The 20,833-nt window shown below is 41.0% G+C and overlaps 2 protein-coding genes across 11 annotated transcripts in view; one reads left to right on the forward strand and one right to left on the reverse strand.

Moving 5' to 3' along the window:
* Nucleotides 1–1,552, forward strand: part of mrn (general transcription factor IIH subunit 4 marionette) — a 56,921-nt gene extending 55,369 nt beyond the window's left edge. The window contains exon 10 of one of the 2 annotated variants that reach the window (XM_076182994.1): nucleotides 1,205–1,275. In XM_076182994.1, coding sequence (XP_076039109.1) covers nucleotide 1,205 — 1 coding nt within the window. In that variant the 3' untranslated portion in view covers nucleotides 1,206–1,275. Of the gene's footprint in view, nucleotides 1–1,204 lie in introns of both variants that reach the window. The other variant, XM_076182986.1, reaches the window with a different exon arrangement.
* LOC143023970 (putative flavin-containing monoamine oxidase A) overlaps nucleotides 1,186–20,833 on the reverse strand; it is a 264,982-nt gene continuing 245,334 nt past the window's right edge. For 8 of the 9 annotated variants that reach the window (XM_076182948.1, XM_076182741.1, XM_076182795.1 and 5 more), the window contains 6 exons: nucleotides 17,912–18,190; nucleotides 10,977–11,156; nucleotides 10,508–10,692; nucleotides 2,958–3,116; nucleotides 1,904–2,020; nucleotides 1,186–1,395 (listed from right to left, as the gene is read on the reverse strand). In XM_076182948.1, the coding sequence (XP_076039063.1) occupies nucleotides 1,386–1,395; nucleotides 1,904–2,020; nucleotides 2,958–3,116; nucleotides 10,508–10,692; nucleotides 10,977–11,156; nucleotides 17,912–18,190 (930 nt within the window). In that variant the 3' untranslated portion in view covers nucleotides 1,186–1,385. The remainder of the gene's footprint in view (nucleotides 1,396–1,903; nucleotides 2,021–2,957; nucleotides 3,117–10,507; nucleotides 10,693–10,976; nucleotides 11,157–17,911; nucleotides 18,191–20,833) is intronic. The other variant, XM_076182974.1, reaches the window with a different exon arrangement.

The raw sequence follows: 20,833 nt of genomic DNA on the forward strand, positions 1-20,833 counted from the left end.
GAATCTTTCTCATAAAACTCATCTAATAAATACATTTAGTAAATACACTTACATGCATACGTCCGTACACTCATCATTACTTGTGCTTGATAGCCAACTTATCTATAAGTCGTGCCTTTACAATCGCCTACATTTTTTCTCAACTAAATACGAGACGAGTGCATGCTCTCTCTCTCACTTTCTATATATATATATAGCCATACATACATGAATAATGACAGTGTGTACTTCTTGTAGTTGACGAATCTGATGGGGTAACACCACATCGAAATTGCCACTAGTGTTTTGAGTTACTGTATGCTACTGACGATTCTGTTACTTGTGGCAAGAGAAAGATGACCATCTATTTTTTCATATGGTTAGTCATGACTGCGTATTTCCATTAGTCTGACGAAGTAAAATGTACCTGTGTATATGTAATAAAGCACAATCTGATTATACATATTTTCATTAGGGTGACGAAGTAAAAGTATCTATGTATATGCTCAGATATTCATTTTGTCTGATAAAGAACGCACAATTTGATTGAGTTAGTTGTACGGCATTCTACCAGAGAGGAAGGGCAGCCTACATTCACCGCGTTACCGTTTACAAATTCTCATACATCTGGCAGCGCGGGTAAATCAAACCAGCAAACCACTGGGGGGTGCGAACGGACTTTCGAATTATCACGCTGAAAGGGTTAAACTTTGTCACTAACTTCCTCAAACCCTCCTCTGATCCTGCTACAAGCGCAGTGTCATCAGCAAACAACAGCTGGCTTATCTCCCTCTTTTCTCCATTTTCTTTAACCATCTCCAACCCCCCACCTACCACCCTTGCATTCACCTCTTGCATCACCCCAGCCATGTATAGATTGAACAGCCAGGGCGACATAACACATTCCTGATGAAGTCCCACCTTTACCTCAAACCATTCACTCTCTCCATTTATTATCCTAACACATGCTTTACTACTCTCGTAAAAGCTCTTGACTGCTCTTAACAGCCTTCCTCCTATCCCATATATCTGCAATACCTCCCTCAGTGCCTTCCTATCAACCCTGTCATAAGCCTTTTCCAAGTCCATAAAAGCCCAAAAACATACTTACCTTTTCCTATAGCTTTCTCACATATCTGTCTTACCACAAAAATCTGATCTACACAACCCCTACCTGTCCTAAAACCACACTGTTCCTCTCCAATTAAAATTTTTATGCTTTCAGATAAAGCTGTGGGAGATGGAACGGCAGCGTTTGGAGTTCACAGAAGGCGTCCTGTACAAAGATTTCATGTCTGCACATGACCACACATTACTTTCTAATTATGCTTCAAGTATGGGTTTCCTCATTTTCTCAGATGAACGTTTGCGAACAGTTGTGGTTACAAAGAAAGGGCACCCTGCCATTAAACAATTCTGGAAAGAGAATTCAAAGTATGGAAGCTGAAAGCTGATGTATAGGAGAATTATTGAGTATTAAATTGTATTTCCAAAACTACTCAGGATGGATAACTATTCTTCCATGAAATAATGAAGAACTTTGTTTTAAAGTAAATAAATTGAATATTGTGTATCTTGTGTGTCAAAATGCACCAAGCTACATATATTTTCATATGAAAAAACTTTTCTCTATACCTATCCAGTCTAAAATTGTTAAAATTAGAGTGAATAGTGATGAAATTTCAAGTATTCCTATGAATGGAATCCATTGCAGATTTTGTTGTAGTTAGTGCCAGACAACTTATGATACTGACTGGGGACATAATTGTGTCTATATAGACTGTGCGCGGTAAGCATTTTGATATTTCAGAATTAGCTACAACAGCCTGTGCAGGGTATTGCAGTTTTTGAAAGGATTAATCTGGTTTCTGTAAACCTAAACCTACAGAATGTAACTAATGAAAAGGATTACAAGCTATTTTACCTTGAAGTCTTCATGATGTACGCAAAAATAACCACTGCTATGACCACCAGAATGCTGATAATCCAATACCAGGCAAAACCTCCATTATACTTTGCTCTATGCAGTGGCTTAGGAATGCTGCATAAAGAAGTTTCAAATTACCAGTAATGACAGTGTACCCACAATGACAGGTTATAAAAATTATTGCTTTTTAGTTTAAGAATAAAACTTATGGCCCCACAGTGGTTGGCAACAATAAATGGCCCTCCCTCACATCAATCTGGAAAGAGGGGAACAGTTGCCAGCGAGCTCTTGTGTGTGAAAAGATGCTAAAAATAAAGCTGAAGTTAGAGATAATGGGGCCAGTCCAGAAACAGATTCTAATGAGATGGTCTGTATACATTGGGGAAAAGAAAGAAGCAGAAGTGGATGAAGTGAACTAGACAGGAAGACCAAGAATGATCTAGATGAAGAATGATCTAGATGGACAAGGTAGAGGTAGTACTGGATGCAGAAGAAGTTCTCAAGCATGGAAGAGAAAGTGCCAAAGATGGGAGTGAGTTGAGGGGGTTGTAAATGGATGAAGAAATGGTGTAGCCTGAACAGATGTCTCCTTGTATGATCCATAAAATTTTCAAGTGAAATTTGAGGGGGGGGGGTGATAATGAAGCAGTAGGGATAGGTAAACAAACTCAATGTCAGGTCTTGCTGTAAAAACTATGTTTTACTGCATTGTCAAGGACCCAGGCAGTGCATGGGTCAGGGGGTTAGGAATACTCTTTCCTTCTCAAGATGCTAAGATGGGAAAGACAATGAATGGGTATGTGGTGAGACTTGGCTACAGCCCCTTATAAGGGGGAAAATACTTTTCAAGTTTGGGGTTTATGATGGAATTTTCTATCTACTTGTATTGCACAATACCATTAGTATATGTAGCATATACAGAGAAAGTAAATCTACCAACATGAAGATTTATATATTTGTTACTAAAACTGGAGAAGCATATAACAAATTTCAAGCTTTACTTTTATATACGAGTGTTTAGGCTTTCATAAATGCTTTATAATATACTTACCTCTCATCATGATAACATGTTCCATAGAGGTCAGCTGGTTTGATTAAGGAAGGTTTGAGATTGTACAAAATTTCAGTGGCAGCTCGTTTCCCAGACTGCACAGCACCACTGATGAAGCCAGTACATTTGGTAGCAGTCTCAGTCCCAGCAAAGTGGATTCTGAAACCATACAAAAATATGTACTAATATTGTGTGTTCATAAGAGCTAGGAAGCTCACTGGCTGAGCGGGTTAGGGCGTCGTTACTTGCGGCGAAGGTCGAGGGGATGGCGGTTCAAATCCTGCCACCAGCTTAGTTGAACCAAGGGCATGGTTCATTAAATTCCATGCTACAAAGCCCTCTGTGAGGGGCACCGTCCTAGCCTTCCGATAGGGGGGAGTTTGTGACGTTAAACCATATCATCATCATCATGAGAGCTGTCTCAAGTTTCATGACGGACTTGAAACCTCCAACCCAACAGAAGCTAGCAATAGTCCTCAAACCCTTCCAGAAATATTTGTGAAGAAAATGTTCAAAAGTTGCCTGTGTGGTTCTGTTTTTATGTCACCAGTTAGGAGAGGAGCAGTTACTGATGGTCAGCTCCCATTATGGGAAATAGTCTACATCTAGAAGCATCTTGTGCCTGGTAACAGTGCCAATCTCCAGGTGGAGATGTTGATGGGTTTGAAGATGGGGAGCAGAGAGATGATTCTGATAACCGTCCCACAGGACTTATAATTTGCAGGTACCCATTATTTGTCCCTTACTCACAATTAACCCACTGATGTGCTGAGATGAGTTCATAACTTTTTTTGTGTCTGAAAGGGCTTTTCTAAATTACTGATAATAGATGCAAGATTTTCCTTATGCAAACATGTACACACTGACTGGCACTGTAGTTTACAATATCTAGGAATAATAATTCTGGTTATTGCTGTTGGTAGTTAGCCCTTGGTATCACTATAACACTGGAATAACAGAAGAAACTGATCACCTTCCTGGGCTCCTGTCGGAACTCCATGTCCTCCACCCCAGATATGTTGTGTTAATGTCATATGCTGCCAGTTGTGCAGTCTATGAAAATGCATTACTGTGCATGAGATGTCCTTCCAGAATGTCATGTATCTGTCATGAAATGATTCTGTACAATATGTCCTGTATGCCATGATATACTTCAAATGGATCATTGTCAAAATTCTGTCTAGGATATAGTGAAATTACAATAAAATAAGGTTATTAGCCACAGGTATACTGCAAGAATGAAAACGCACAAAGTCATAATGTCATTCGAGGACACAAAAAAAAAGGGACGTTTGGTTCCCTGTATCAACACCAGGTCAAGAGGTCGAGGCCAAGGATACTACTTGGTGGCAGCAAGTAATGCCAGTACAGTGAGACCTCTCATTAACAGACATTAATTAGCTGTGTTTGCGGTGTTTTCGGTGCTGTTGTTTAGTGTGTGCAATCACTATGCCACCCAAAAACCACTCTAAATCAGCAGATTATTCACATCAACGGACACCATTACCCCCCTTTTAGTCCGTTAATGAGAGGTAGTACTGTATAATTTCAACAGTGCCAAATGGGGAATAGGTAGCTGATAAATACTTGTATGCCTTCCTCATTCAAAATAAAAGGTGAAGTGAATATGTGAAGACAGGCAAATAGGAAAAAATGTAAGTTATATGTATAGCAAGCATGGCATTTCTGCCCAGCGGCACCTACAAGTGCCCTATTTAGAGGGTTGTGTGCCATTTCAAACTCTCACACACCCTCATCTTGTATCTGTCTCCATAGATATATGTAAAAGTTATTTTTGTACCTTACCTTTGTTTTTTCCTGGTGAAAACAGGAATATTTTGGGTAAGTTGAGCAGGAAATTGATATAATTGTCCAAATATTGGCCATACAAGGACAGTTAAAAAAAAAATTAAATAAAAATAGGTCTGTGACTTATAAATTGGGGCCCTGCTGTGTGGAATTTTCCTTTCTTGACTTGGGGAAATATTTGAATGTGTGTGAAATATTAACAAGAGAGGTAGGAGAGTTAGGAAATTAGATTCAAAAAGATATACAAATAGTGCACCGAGTGAAATCAATCATGATCAATCAGAAACAAAGCGTGTGTGCTACTGTAGTTGTGTTTTATTTACATAGTGTGGTAAATTACAAAAGATGCATCAGTCAGTCAGTACGTGTGACATTGAGAAAAGATGCAATTTCGAGGGATTTCCAGAGGGAAGAGAAAGAAATCCTGAAATAGCGTAGGATACATACATACATATACAAAAGGCTTTTTCCCCCTACACGGGGGTAGCCAAAAAGAAAAAGGCATAGAACCACTCCCACCCATTCCATTTCCTATATATTCCACTCCCCTCCACCATCCTCCCTCCCTCTTATCTTGGCACCTCCTGTAGGAGTAGCATAGGTGAGGAAATTAGAGATGAAAGAACAAGGGATGGTGAAGTTGATCTTAGACTAGACAGAGTCTATTGAGAGGCAAACAGAAAATGTTGAGAACCCATTAAATTTACAGTTATTGCACTAAATAACTCAAATGAGCCTAGAAAAGGAAAGACTCATAGCACAGTGTGAGCTTCAGTCTGCTCAGGTGAGTAGGGAAATCAAAAGGCCCAAAATCTTGCCTCCACTCTCAATGAAAGGGAACCTGACATGTTCTTTTCAACATTCGAGGTCACAGCACATCAAATGGAAAAGGAACCTTTGGTTAGCTATAATAAAACCAAATCTACCCACTAAGGCCCTAAGTGTGTAGGCCATATATGACAAAGAAGGTATGCATGATTATGATAAATAAAGGATGAAATATTCACCACTTCGGTATGATGATATCTATGTAGACATCATGAGGCATGAGTGGGTACATGAGGATGCCGGCATTGGTGTCTTGATTCTTTTTTAGTTGAACATGAGTTACCTCCAGATTATGTGAACTGGTTTGATCACATTTTCTGTGTTTATTATTACTCAGAGTAAAAGAGAACGAGTACTACAGCAGTGACTTTATAATGCGAGTAGTGTGATGCAACGTACGTATGGCAGCCAATGCTGCACACAAGAATTTGATTTGTACTGAAGTGGTTAAAAACATGTGAGATTCCCCCATAGCATTTTAGAAAAACATTCAGAGAGGCCAGGAAGGATACTGGATACAGATATATGGAGTAGGCCAAAAAAATATAAGGAGAAACTTAGGCAAATGGTTGTGTGGAAAATGTGGTAACTACTGAGAGAATAACAGAAGTGTTCACAACTGAACAATTCTTTGACACATTAAATAATGAGGCTAGATTATATGTGACCACACAAAAGTGTGAGACATTAGTAGATGATAGTTGGAGAAGACCAGTTTTAGCATAGAACCCAGGATTGTTATACTAGGCCAAATGGACAGAGGTATAGGCAGGAAATGGGCAAATACACACACAAGATAATGTGTGTAGAAGGTAATAAGGGTGAAACATCAAAATAGCAGATATTATTCCTGTGGAAAATACGGTCATGGGATGGTAAATTGCCCCAAGGGAAATGGAAGCAAAGGGGACACAAGAGACTGGAAACAAGGGAAAAACCCGAGCAAGACAAAGGAGAAGGAAGAAATGGGAGACAAAGATGATAGCAATTACTGTGCAGGGGAAAATAGATTAGACAAGGTGGAAGATACAAGAGTAGAATGAGAGTGGTCTTATGTGAATAATGCTAGAACAGGAAAGGAAGGAAGTGAAAGGAAATATGCAATATCACATTTGAGGCTAAATGTGATACCAGGATTGGAAGCTATAGGTCAGTTTACCATGGGATAAGCAGGAGTGACAACATTACCACCCATAGCTAAGGTATTACTTGAAATAGATGGCAGGACAGTGAGTGTTGAATTAGGGATAACAAAATTACCAGTGAAATGGATTGATGTCTTAGAAAATTATATAGATACTAAAGACAGTAAATGGCCTAATACATACATATACCAAAGGCTTTTTCCCCCTATATGGGGGGGTAGCCAAAAAGAAAAAGGCATAGAAAATACTCCCACCCATTCCATTTCCTATATATTCCATTCCCCTCCACCCTCCTCCCTCCCTCTTATCTTGGCACCTCCTGGATGACGGATCAAAGAAATGGCCTCATGACCAGACAAATAAATGATGACAAATTTGACATGGAGGTTCCAGTGGCAGTCATCATGAGATCCCAGACCAAAAATGCCCGAGAGGGAGATGACCTAAAACTCGTGTTTCACAATGTACCAGAGGATACAGTCATAACTCCCAAATTATCCCAAGATGGAACTGATGATAGTGAGGAGAGGCAGAGACTGGTGGAAGATGCAGGAGGGGACCATGAAGGTGACTCCCAAGCAGAGGAAATGCTCCCCAAGAAATGTAAAAATAGGGAGCTCATCTGACTTCAGCAAGGTGACTCAGAGCTGAGGGAGATGCACCAAACAGCTCAGGACGAGGAGCAGGAAGAAAAGGAGTTCATCATGGAAGATGGTGTAATCCTAAGAAACAAAACACCAGAAGAGGCAGGAGGCAATGTCATCATACAAATCATAGCACCAAAGATCATAAGGTTAGCATGTGAAACTACCTGCGCCCACTTTGGAGTGACCAAGACGAAAGGGGTTAGTAATGAAGCATTTTTATTGGCTGCACTTATCTAAAGATATAAAGAGGTTAGTTAGAAAGTGTATTGTGTGTCAAATAACTCAGAAACCCAGTGAAACCCCCCTAAGAAGGTGCCCATGTGCCAAGTTCCTGTTAATGAGGAACCTTTCAGTAGGTTAGTTGTAGACTGTGTAGGCCTCCTCTCAAAAACTAAGTCTGGTTAGGCACTTCTGCTTACCATTATGGGTGGGAGGTACTGCAGATATATGGGATAGGAGGAACGCTGTTAAGAGCAGTCAAGAGTTTTTATGAGAGTAGTAGACCTTGCGTTAGGATTAGAAATGGAGAGAGTGAATGGTTTGAGGTAAAGGTGGGACTTACCATTATGGGTGGGAGGTACAGCAGATATATGGGATAGGAGGAAAGCTGTTAAGAGCAGTCAAGAGTTTTTATGAGAGTAGTAGAGCTTGTGTTAGGATTAGAAATGGAGAGAATGAATGGTTTGAGGTAAAGGTGGGACTTTGTCAGGGGTGTGTTATGTTGCCCTGGCTGTTCAATCTTTAAATGGATGGTGTGGTGTGAGAAGTAAATGCAAGGGTAGTGGGTCAGGGGTTGGAGATGATTAAAGAAAATGGAGAAAAGTGGGAGGTGAGCCAGATGTTGTTTGCTGACGACACTGTGCTTGTAGCAGGATCAGAGGAGGGATTGAGGAAGTTAGTGACAGAGTTTGAGAAGGTGTGTGAAAGAAGGAAACTGAAGATAAATGTGGGCAAAAGTAAGGTGACGAGATGTACAAGGGGAGAGAGTGAAAGTAGGCTGGAAGTGAGCATTAACCTCTTCACTTTGGGCCAAAATCTCGCAGGCAGCATTAGCTGCCAGACGTGTGATGTTGCATCATAATACTTGCATTATAAAAAATAAAGTAACCCCTGTAATGCTCGTTCTCTTTTACCCGTGAATTTTGATAACCATAGAAAATATGATGAAGCCAGTTTACAGAGTATGAGGGTCACACAGGTACAACTACAATAAATATAATCAAGACGCCGATATGGCAGCCTCACGTACCCACTTGCTCCTCATGACGCCTACATACGCGTATGGAAGGGGTTAGGGGTGAGAAACTGGAGGAAGTGGATAGTTTTAGATACTTGGGTGCGAATGTGACAGGAAAGGGATGAGTGGGGGTAGAGGTAGAATGTAGATTGAGAGAAGCAAGTAAATGCCTTGGTGGATTAAAAAGTATAATGAGAAATCGACATCTGGGAATGGATGCGAAGAGGAGGTTATATGAAGGAGTGATTGTGCCAACAGCACTACGGGGCAGGAACATGGAACATGAGAGAGGAAGAGAGAAGGAGTTTGAATGTGTTTGAGATGAAATGTCTGAGAAGTATGATAGGGGTTACTAGGCTAGATAAAGTGAGAAATGAGAACAGGGGTGGAAAGGGAGCTGGGAGATAGGGTTGATGAAAGAGTATTAGGATGGTTTGGACACATGGAAAGAATGAGTGAAGAAAGATTAGTAAAAGAAGTGTGGAAGGCAGAGGTGGAAGGAGTGAATATGAGGGGGCGTCCTAGGATGAGATGGATGGATGGGGTGAAAGGGGCATTACAAAAGAGAGGAATGTCTGTAGAGGAAGGACGGAAAAGGACAGAAGATAGGGGTGAATGGAGAAGGGTTGTGTATAGATGAGGCTGTGATGCATGAGGGGGAGTGGGGGTGAGGGGTGAGGAAGTATGTATGAAAAAAAATTTGACGCAGCCCAAAGGGATTTCTCCCCATCTCCTTCTCTGCATGAGGGGACAGAGGGGGATTGGGGGGGGGGGGGGTTGGCTGAATTTATGAAGCGGCCTTGCTGTGGATATGCTGTGTCTTGCGATGCTGCTTCTGACCCAGGGCAGTGGACAGGATGCAGGGATGACCCATCATCCAGGAGGTGCCAAGATGAGAGGGAGGGAGGAGGGGAGTCGAATATATGGGAAATGAAATGGGTGGGAGTGGTTTCTATGCCTTTTTCTTTTTGGGCTACCCCCCGTGTAAGGGGGAAAAGGCCTTTGGTATATGTATGTATGTATTATGGGTAAATCTACATAGTATACTAAAGCAATGCCCTTGCCAAACATTAAGGCAAAGACAATCACAAAAGCCTTAATGTCTTATTTTAGAAAGATGGGTGTGCCTTAGGAGATGCAAAGTGACTGGCACTAACATTTTAAATGGGATTCAAGGGAGCCCTGGAAGGCTTCAACATAAAACATGCAGTCACATCAGCATATCACCCACAAAGTCAAAGGAGTCTTGAGAAGTTTCACGGAACCCTTAAATGCATGATAAGAGCATTTATCTTCAAGTTTCAGAAAGACTGGGATGAAGTTATAGATTTGTTGTTGTATGCCACTAGAATAATAATGCATGAAGGAGACCTGAAGGAACAAGACCAGTAGGAAGACCCAGAGTGAGGTGGAGGGACAATATTAGTAGAGCAATGGAACCCAGGGGAGAGAATCTTGAAAATAATGCTGTGATACATGGAATGGAGTGGGTGGAGGATGAGGGGGTTGAGGGAGTATGTTTGAATGATATTTTGATGCAGCCCAAAGGGATATCCCCATCTTTTTTTTTTCTGCATGAGGGGGCAGAGAAGGGGGGGGGGTGCCAATCAAATGAAGCAGCCTTGCTGTGGATGTGCTGTGCCTTGCTGGATTGCCTCTGACCAAAGGCAGTGGGCAAGATGCAAGGATGACCCATCATCCAGGAGGAGCCAAGAAAAGAAAGAGGGAGGGGTGGTGAATGGGAGTGGAGTATGTGGGGATGAAATGGGTGGGAGTGGATGTATGTCTTTGACTTTGGCTACCTCCCTTGTAAGGAGGAAAAAGCCCTTGGTATACCTATGTATGTATGCTTTGCCCAATATGGGCTCCAACCAGTTGAAGTACCTGTTAAAGGGCAATCGCAGATGAGGGAAGGCAAACATAGTTCCTGGCACACCAAACATCACAGGGCAGCCTCCAGTGTAGGGCTCCTCAGCCCATATTTTTTCATTATAGGACACATAGTCAAGGGCTTCAGATCCAAAGTGTCTAGCAAGGTCGTGCATAACTGCTTCTTCTCGTTCCTTTTCCTAATTAAAAAATGAATACTTCAAACAATTTTGAAGACTGCAATATTTGTTTTTATATACAGTGGAACCTTTATATTTGAACTGAATTAATTCCACAAAAGTATTTGAATATTGTTCAAGTATTGGATCATTTTTCCTCATAAGAAATAATGCATTCTGGAAAAAAATAAAAAATAAAAAAAAATAATAGTCCATAAGAATATTGAGTCAGACTGAATCGGGGGAAATCAGAGGTTGAATATGTTGTTTGCTGCATAACTAATGCATAAAAAATCTCTACTAACCGTTTTCTTGCACCATTCTATGCTAGCCCTTCCAGCAATGAATCCAACTATGGCAGGTGTGCCTTTAAAACTAGTTGCATCAAAAGTGACACTAATTGGTCCTGTGGTACAGCCATTCAGGGAGGAAGTACCACCATTACTCACAATCTCACCAGAATAGCCTTTGTCTTTCCAGAAAGCCTGTGAACAGAAATTAAATATATGTGTGAGAGTAGAACATAAACAAGTGGGTGGATGGATGGAGTGGGTGCATGCCTTTTGGTATATAGATAAGGAATTGACAAGAATTATATGCTAGTCACTACTATAGTAGCTTAGTGATTACTTATCGGTAGTCTTTTTACAATAGATCACAGTACTACAATTCTATGTTTCAAAGGCTTCTTGTCCTTGTAAATGATGTAGCCAGCCAAGGCATGCACCCACTCCTACCCATCCATCACCCATTTTTTTTTTTTTTTTTTTTTTTTTTTTTAACCTTAGTTCCTTATGAATGAAGGATCATCCCTGCTTCTCACCCACTTCCTGGATCAGAATCAATGCAGCAAGACACAGCACATCCACAACAGGTATCCACTGTTTCATTTCCAATTGCTAGGTGGAATACCTCTATTTGAAGTTTATTTGCATGCCTTATCACTTATGAGCTGAATGAATATCCCAAGGATGTTAGTGATAATGTTAATCAATTAATCTGTTGCTCCAGGTCTCTTCTGCAGGAGACCCACAGCTCCCAGGTAACCAGCATGAACCAATGGATTAAACCACAAATCATTCAATGAAGGGGTAATTGTGGTGTTGGGCAATTTGAGTCTGGGGCCAGGTCTTTTCTGTGTTGGTGCTATTCCAAAGCTGGATGGTGACCTGAACACAGGCATGCCAGTGTGATTCCTGCTTGTCATGGGAGAAATTTCGATGATGGGCAAATTGGTGGAGAGAGAGTTTGGGGGGCTGCTATTTCAGTGTGTCTTTTGTGGCCTAAATTTATTTATTTTTTGTAACACTGCTCACTCCAAACAATGAATCAAAACAAGTGAAATTAAACACCCAAACACTTTAGAAAAGAACCAAAATATTCCAGTCCTCATTTTCAATACTCACATGACTTTTAGTCTACATATCCAAGATCTGACCGTAAAGTTCAATAAAAAATACATATATACATATACCAAAGGGTTTTTCCCCCTTATAAGGGAGGTAGCCAAAAAACAAAGGCATAAAAACCACTCCCACCCATTCCATCCCTATCATACTCCACTCCCCTCCACCCTCTTCCCTCCCTCTTATCTTGGCACCTCCTGAACAATGGGTCATCCCTGCATCTTGCCTACTGTTTTGGGTCAGAAGCAGTGTCACAAGACACCAGCACATCCACAGCAAGGCTGCTTCATTAAATCGGCCCCTCATGCCCTTTGGGCTGTGCCAAATTATTTCTCACACATACTCCCTCACCCCCCATCCCCCACCCATTCCACCTCATGCATCACAGCATCATCCATATACAACCATTCTCCATTCACCCCTGTCTTCTGTCCTCTCCTGTCCTTCCTCAACAGACATTCCCCTCTTTCCCAAAGCTCCTTTTACCCCATCCATCCATCTCATTCTAGGTTGACCCCTCATGTTCACTCCTTCCACACCTCTCTTACTAGTCTTTCTTCACTCATTCTTTCCATGTGTCCAAACCATCCCAATACTCTTTCATCAACCCAACTCCCTTTTCAATCCCATTCTCCTCTTCACCTCCTCATATCTCACTCTATCCAGCCTAGTAACCCCTATCATACTTCTCAGGCACCTCATCTCAATAGAAAATAAATTTACAAAAACAAATTGCAAGCACAGGATTTTGACAACAGAAGGAAACTAATCACAATCTACAAACAATTCAAAAGGACCACATTCAACTATGCTTCCATAGCTTGGTTCTCATCAATCAGGAAAACATGTAGACACTTTACATACTATACAAAATAAAACAGTGAGAATAATAACAGCATGCACCAAAATCACTCAAATAGAACACCTGAACTCAGAAAACAGATTTCTTCCCATAGGATATCATGTGAAAATAAAAGGAATAATATGCTAGAGCCATTGACTCTACTCACCCATCTCCTTACATCACACATGTAATCAACTGAACATATAGAAAATACACCAGCAGCACACTATCCAAACATGTACAATTGTACCATATAATACATCCACATAAAAATCTTGTTCACACACATTATTAAGGAAGCTCTTCCATACAGACCAACAAACTCTTCCTCCAACACCTTATCTTAACATCAGTCTCACTGAAATTCCTTCATGTGAAGCAAAAACCACACTAGTACATCTGCATTTAAGAAACCATCCAGCACTTTGACAATACAAGCACAGAATTAACCTGGCCATAGAATCAAACTGCCCTAGATGCAACCATCATGCAGAGGACACTGAATATCTTACAGACAACTATACAATACTTCTTCCCCGAGTGACCGATGGGTCTGTCCAGTGGCCACTGCCAGTTACCTGGGAGCTGAGGGTCTCATGGAAGAGAGACCTGGAGAAACAGATTGATTGTAAGGTGGGCTAGCCACACTGAAACACACACCCATCCCACAGCCATCTTTCATTCATTCGTTGCCCCTCCCATCTTCATTCCTCATGGATGAAGGTTTAGTCTCTCACCACACTCCTCAGGTCAATGACAGTGCAACAAGACACAGTGCTTCCACTATAGCTGGTAAATTATGGGAGGTTGCATGTTAACTGGACCTCTTATTACTTGCATATATACCACAGGTTATCATGTTAATTAACAAATTTGTAAAAATCTAGAGTTACAGCCACTGGTAGCAAGAAAACACAGTTCATCACTTGATGCCAAATCTAAAGCTGCCCAATTAATTTCCTTGCCAGCTGACTTTTTGACTGCAAAATAATGATACACTACTCTACTTCAGTAATTATTTGAATATGTTGAGTCTCATCCTAATGAGGGGATTAAGGCCTCGCTATATATATAACTACATATACATAATCCACATGATTCAGCTTTACATTATGAACTCCATTGTACAGGGCTAGGGTAGTGCCTTATGAAAGGACTTTGTTTTAGTGGTTGGGGGCCATTGCTCAGTGTTGATGCCCTTCCTAACCTCTGTGCCATGACCAGGATTTGAATCCACACATTTGATCTTCCTTGGCAGCTGCCAAATGTGTGTACTACCAGTGAGCCAGAGTGGGCCCCCAACTATAAAATCCATATCTCCAATATTATTCTTTGTTCACAACAATGTATCATGTCAACTGAACACAAAATATAAAAGTCATTCTCGTAATCTAAGTAACCACCCTACTTAAACCCTGCTGATATGATGATGCACCTTCAAATTAATTCTGGCAAATGTTAGACAATTCTATTCAGTTGTATACAGGATCCTGTGCTACTACAATGTACATACCTTTCCTGTTGCTTTAAGTTTCTCTTACTGGCAACAGGTAAGGTTCCCAGTACAGTGTTTCAATTTAGGCTGTCACTTGCATACTCTTGTTAAGATTACTGGAAGCTGTCTTCTCTTCCTGTCTACCCTGTCATAAGCCTTTTCCAGATCCATAAAAGCCCAAAAAACATCCTTACCTTTTCCTATAGCTTTCTCACATATCTGTCTTACCACAAAAATCTGATCCACACAACCCCTACCTGTCCTAAACCCACACTGTTCCTCACCAATTACTCCCTCTCTACACTCACACTTGTCCCCCTTTCCCTTGTAAAGTGGAATTATACAGGTACTCCTCCAGTCCTCCAGCACTCTACCCTCTCTTAAACTATGGGAGGTACTGCAGATATATGGGATAGGAGGAAAGCTGTTAAGAGCAGTCAAGAGTTTTTATGAGAGTAGTAGAGCTTGTGTTAGGATTAGAAATGGAGAGAGTGAATGGTTTGAGGTAAAGGTGGGACTTCGGCAGGGGTGTGTTATGTCACCCTGGCTGTTCAATCTTTACATGGATGGGGTGGTGCGAGAGGTGAATGCAAGACCAGTGGGTCAGGGGTTGGAGATGATTAAAGGAAATGGAGAAAAGTGGGAGGTGAGCCAGTTGTTGTTTGCTGACAACACTGTGCTTGTAGCAGGATCAGAGGAGGGATTGAGGAAGTTAGTGACAGAGTTTGAGAAGGTGTGTGAAAGAAGAAAGCTGAAGATAAATGTGGGTAAAAGTAAGGTGATGAGATGTACAAGGGGAGAGAGTGACAGCAGGCTGGAAGTGAGCATTAAGGGTGAAAGACTGGAGGAAGTGGATAGTTTTAGATACTTGGGTGTGAATGTGGCAGGAAAGGGAGGAGTGGGGGTGGAGGTAGAATGTAGATTGAGAGAAGCAAGTAAATGCCTTGGTGGATTAAAAAGTGTTATGAGAAATAGACATCTAGGAATGGATGCTAAGAGGAGGTTATATGAAGGAGTGATTGTGCCAACAACATTGTACGGGGCAGAAACATGGAACATGAGAGAGGAAGAGAGAAGGAGTTTGAATGTGTTTGAGATGAAATGTCTGAGAAGTATGATAGGGGTTACTAGGCTAGATAGAGAGAAATGAGGAGGTGAGAAGGAGAACAGGGATGGAAAGGGAGCTGGGAGATATGGTTGATGAAAGATTATTAGGATGGTTTGGACACATGGAAAGAATGAGTGAAGAAAGATTAGTAAAAGAAGTGTGGAAGGCAGAGGTGGAAGGAGTGAATATGAGGGGGTGTCCTAGGATGAGATGGATGGATGGGGTGAAAGGGGCATTACAAAAGAGAGGAAGGACGGAAAAGGACAGAAGATAGGGGTGAATGGAGAGGGGTTGTGTATAGATGATGCTGTGATGCATGAGGGGGAGTAGGTGGGGGATGGGGGGTGAGGAGGTATGTATGAGAAAAAAATTGACGCAGCCCGAAGAGATTTCTCCCCGTCTTCTCCTTTTCTGCATGGGGGGATGGAGAGGGGGGGTCGCCGAATTTATGAAGCGGCCTTGCTGTGGATGTGCTGTGTCTTGCAACACTGCTTTTGACCCAGGGCAGTGGACAGGATGCAAGGATGACCTGTCATCCAGGAGGTGCCAAGATAAGAGGGAGGGAGGAGAGTGGAGGGGAGTGGAATATATAAGAAATGGAATGGGTGGGAGTGGTTTCTATGACTTTTTCTTTTTGGCTACCCCCTGTTTAGGGGGAAAAAGCATTTGGTATATATATGTATGTGTACAGACGCTCCTCAACTTACGTTTTAATTACGTTCCGAATGGCCGAACGTAAGTTGAAAATGAACGTAAGTTGTTACTGTACTATACATCCGTAAATTCTATTACCATATCTTATAAAACACCCCTAAATCATTAATTATACACATAACATTGTAAAATAATAACATTAATTTCAAATAAATTAAATTCAAGCAACATAAATTGAGATGGTGGAGGAGGAGGGGGAAGAGGAGGAGGCAAGGCACGTTCAGTCTGTCGTTTGTGCCATGTAAACAATGGACACAGCATCATGCGTAAGTATCATTTGAACTACGGAGAGTGTGCTAAACTAAAAAATTCACACAAAAAAAAATTTACAATTTTTTTTTTTACAGTCAGTTCAAACGTAAAATCGAAAAAACGTAAAACGAATGAACGTAAGTAGAGGAGCGTCTGTATTTACCTAGTAATATACGGGAAGGGAGCTATGTTCGTGGTGACCCGTCTTTGTATCTCTCTGCCTCAAGTTTTATCTTAAAATCTTGTATAGTGTTTGCACATACTGTTTCGTTGTCTAATTTGTTCCATGTATTTATCGCTCTGTGTGGGAAGCTGTTCCTTTTCAAGATTTTTCTATAACTGTCCTTTTTCAGTTTTTTCTGTGTCCTCTCATTTTACAGTTGTCCCACACTAACAAGTCGTTTCTGTCTAAAACTTCCATTCCTTTCATTATTCTGTAGATAGTCAGCAAATCTCCTCTTTCTCTTCTTTGTTCCAAAGTTGGTAGATTCAATTTGGACAGTCTTTCCTCATTTATTAGTTCAGTGAGAGTCAGTGCTAGTTTGGTTGTCGCTCTTTGTATTCTTTCTAGTTTCTTAATATTCTTTTTGGTACTGGGTGTCCAAAGTGATGCTGCATACTCAAATTTTGGTCTTATTTGTGTAGTTAGTATTTTCTTTATCATTTCTTCATCCAAATAAGCAAATGCCACTTTGATTGACCTCAATAAATTGTAGGTTTCTCCGAATATTTTATTTATATACTTATCTGGTTTCATGACCTTTTCAATCATCACTCCAAGATCTTTTTCAGAGTTTGATTTTTTACTTTTTCTTCCCCAATTCTGTAATCTTTTGATATTCTGTTTTTACTCTTTCCAAATTCCATTATACTGCATTTCTTTATATTAAATTTTACTTCCCACTTTTGAGTCCAATTCCAGATCATGTCCAGATCTTGTTGCAATGAGTTGCAGTCCTCTTCCGTTTTTACCTTCTTTAGTAATTTTGTATGTACATCTTCTCTTGTGCAACTAAACAGCTGGTTAAGAACTGACACTTCTTGTTAATCAAAAAGAGCTTCACAATTTCTTTATCCTCAACAAGCCAGCTGGGATGAAACCCACTCAGCTTAGTAAAATCACCTGGTGTTATTCAGAAAAAATTCTTCTGGGGTATTACCCCATCACTATGGCTACTTTCAAGGTCTCAATATTTCCGTGACTACTACACCTTCCTTTGATAATTTTCCATTTTGTTAACCTCTGTCAAGCAAGTATGAACAGACTCTAGATCTTAATGTCTCACTGTGCAAATTTACTATTCCTATATTTTAAAGTATTGGTAGAAATTATGACAATTATAATGGCAACTGATCAATAATCTGTACAGATTTTAAGTATAATGAACACAATGTCCAAAAAAGAAAAGAAATATATATACCTTTCTGTATATCACTATAAATTTGGTGAGGTGTCCAATAGGTTGGTTTTCGTAAATGACCTTCTTGAAGCCTGATATTGGTGGTTCGAATTTCATAGTATTAATCATATTTGGTGGAGCAGCCATGACAACCCTCTTACTCTGAAATGTCTTTCCATTTTCTGTTAAGACAAGCACCTCATCATCATTCTGGATGATTTTCTGAACTGGGTGGTTCAAAAGAACATTTCCTTTCCCAATTCTTTCTGCAAGGATTTCTGATATTTGCATAGCACCACCCTGAAAACATATAAATTTATATAGAAATATTTTAAATTAATATAATTGTAGTTTTCATAAAGTGAAGGCTCTAACAAGTCTCAAACAAGCCTGGGAATACAAAGGGCAATGACCAAATTGCATATAAATCACATGAAAGACTAGAAGCTTTGGAGCAGCCATTACTGAAAGAAGAGAAAAAGAGACATGATCTGTGTTCAGGTTAGGGAGTGGGCAAAACTAAAATAAGAAGATCTCCAAGTTTGGGATGGGAGAGCATCACAGGGGGCTGGGAACAAATTGAAGAATCACATCTGAAAACCATCAAGAAACATCTTTTTATACAAATGCATTAATACCTAGAATAGTCTAGATGATGGTATAACCCAATCTAAAATGTGGAGCACAAACATATGTACATATATTTATGTATTCACAGTGACGTATTATATACATATATCAATGGCTTTTTCCCCCCTTACAGGGGAGGTAGCCAAAAAAATGAAGGCATAGAAACCACTCCCACCCATTCCATCCCCTACATATTCCACTCTCGTCTACCCCCTTCCTTCCCTCTTATTTTGGCACCTCCTGGATGATGGGTCATCCCTGCATCTTGTCCACTGCTCTGGGTCAGAAGCAGTGTCACAAGAGACAGCACATCCACAGCAAGGCTGCTTCATTAAATTGGCAACCCCCCCCCTCTGTCCCTTCATGCAGAAAAGGAGAAGGGGAGAAATCCCTTCTGGCTGCACCAATTTATTTCTCATAAATACTCCCTCATCCCCCACTGCCCACCCACTCCCCCTCATGCATCACAGCATCATCCATACACAACCATTCTCCATTCACCCCTGTCTTCTGTCCTCTCCCATCCTTCTTCAACAGACATTCCCCTCTTTCGCAATGCCCCTTTTACTCATCCATCCATCTCATCCTAGGTCGACCCCTCACATTCACTCCTTCCACACCTCTTTTACTAGTCTCTCTTCACTCGTTCTTTCCATGTAACCAAACCATCTCAATACTCTTTCATCAACCTTATCTCCCAACTCCCTTTCCACCCCTGTTCTCTTCCTCACCTCCTCATTTCTCACTCTATCCAGCCTAGTAATCCCTATCATACTTCTCAGGCACCATATCTCAAACACATTCAAACTTCTCCTTGCTTCCTCCCTTATGTTCCATGTTTCTGCCCCGTACAGTGTTGTCGGCACAATCACTTCTTCATACAATCTCCTCTTGGTATCCATATTCTCATTACACTTTTTAACCCCCCAAGGCATTTACTCATTTCTCTCAATCTACATTTTACCTCAACCCCTACTCCTCCCTTCCTGCCACATTCGCACCCAAGTATCTAAAACTATCCACTTCCTCCAGTCTCTCTCTCTTAATACTCACTTCCAGTCTGCTGCCACTCTCTCCCCTTGTACATCTCATCACCTTATTTTTACCCATATTTATCTTCAACTTCCTTCTTTCGCACACCTTCCCAAACTCTGTCACTAACTTCCTCAATCCCTCCTCTCATCCTACAAAAAACAGTGTTGTCAGCAAACAACTGGCTTCTCCCACTTTTCTCCATTTTCTTTAACCATCTCCAATCCCTGACCCATTACCCTTGCATTTAACTCTCTTATTTGCATCATTTCCTGGTTCTTGTGATTCCTGTTTCTTTGCTAATGTCGCTAATGAAGACTCTTCTCACTAGTTTCTCTTTCACTTGTATCACCTATTGATCCTACTCATCTAGCTAAGATCTGTCTGTATTTTCCTTCCACTGCACTTTTATCATTCGCACCTTCTCACCGTTTGCCCCACACGTCAGCCAATGCCTCATTCACCCTCCTTTCCACATGGTGACCTTTGACCCCAGGCCAGGGTTGCCAACTGGACACCCATACTAGCACCACATTCATACCATACCCCCCCTTGATCTTGAGGTCAACCTATTCTTCATCTCCTACATTCCCTACTTCGTAGTCCTTCAGCCATCCTGGAGAACATCTATCATGCTGCAGTTGTCAAGGCATCACTCCCCTATCCACTACCACATAATTTTTTCTGCCATCCACTACATTAATAGAATGATGACAGACACATATAAGCTGTTCATAAACAGATGAAGTGCCTGAGAAGTATGTTGAAAGTTTCTAGGCTGGATAAAGTGAGAAATGAGGCGAGGAGGAGAGTGTGGGTGAAAAGGGAGTTGGGGGATAGTGTTGATGAAAGATTATTGGGATGGTTTGGATACATGGAAAGAAGGAGTGAAGAAAAATGAGTAAAAGAGGTGTGGAAGGCAGAGGTGGAAGGAGTGAACATAAGGGGGTGACCAAGGATGAGCTGGATGGGTGGGGTAAAAGGGGCATTGGGAATGAGATGAATGTCTATTGAAGAAGGAAGAGTGGGTATACAAGGATGCTGGTGTTGGCATTTTTATTATATTTATTTTGTAGTTGTAGCCCAGTGACCCCCATATTCTGTGACCTGGGTTGGTCATATTTTCTGTGGTTATTAACCCCTTCCATACGGTGCCGCACACGTAGGCGTCATGGGGAGCGAGTGTATTCGCGAGGCTGCCATATCGGCGTCTTGATTATATTTATTGTAGTCGCCCCTCCATAATGACATTCTTTCTAATTCTTTTGTAATCGCATTTTC

This window comes from Oratosquilla oratoria, chromosome 1, assembly GCF_046742065.1.
Source record: "Oratosquilla oratoria isolate Oo_2021 chromosome 1, ASM4674206v1, whole genome shotgun sequence".
Classification (NCBI taxonomy): domain Eukaryota; kingdom Metazoa; phylum Arthropoda; class Malacostraca; order Stomatopoda; family Squillidae; genus Oratosquilla; species Oratosquilla oratoria.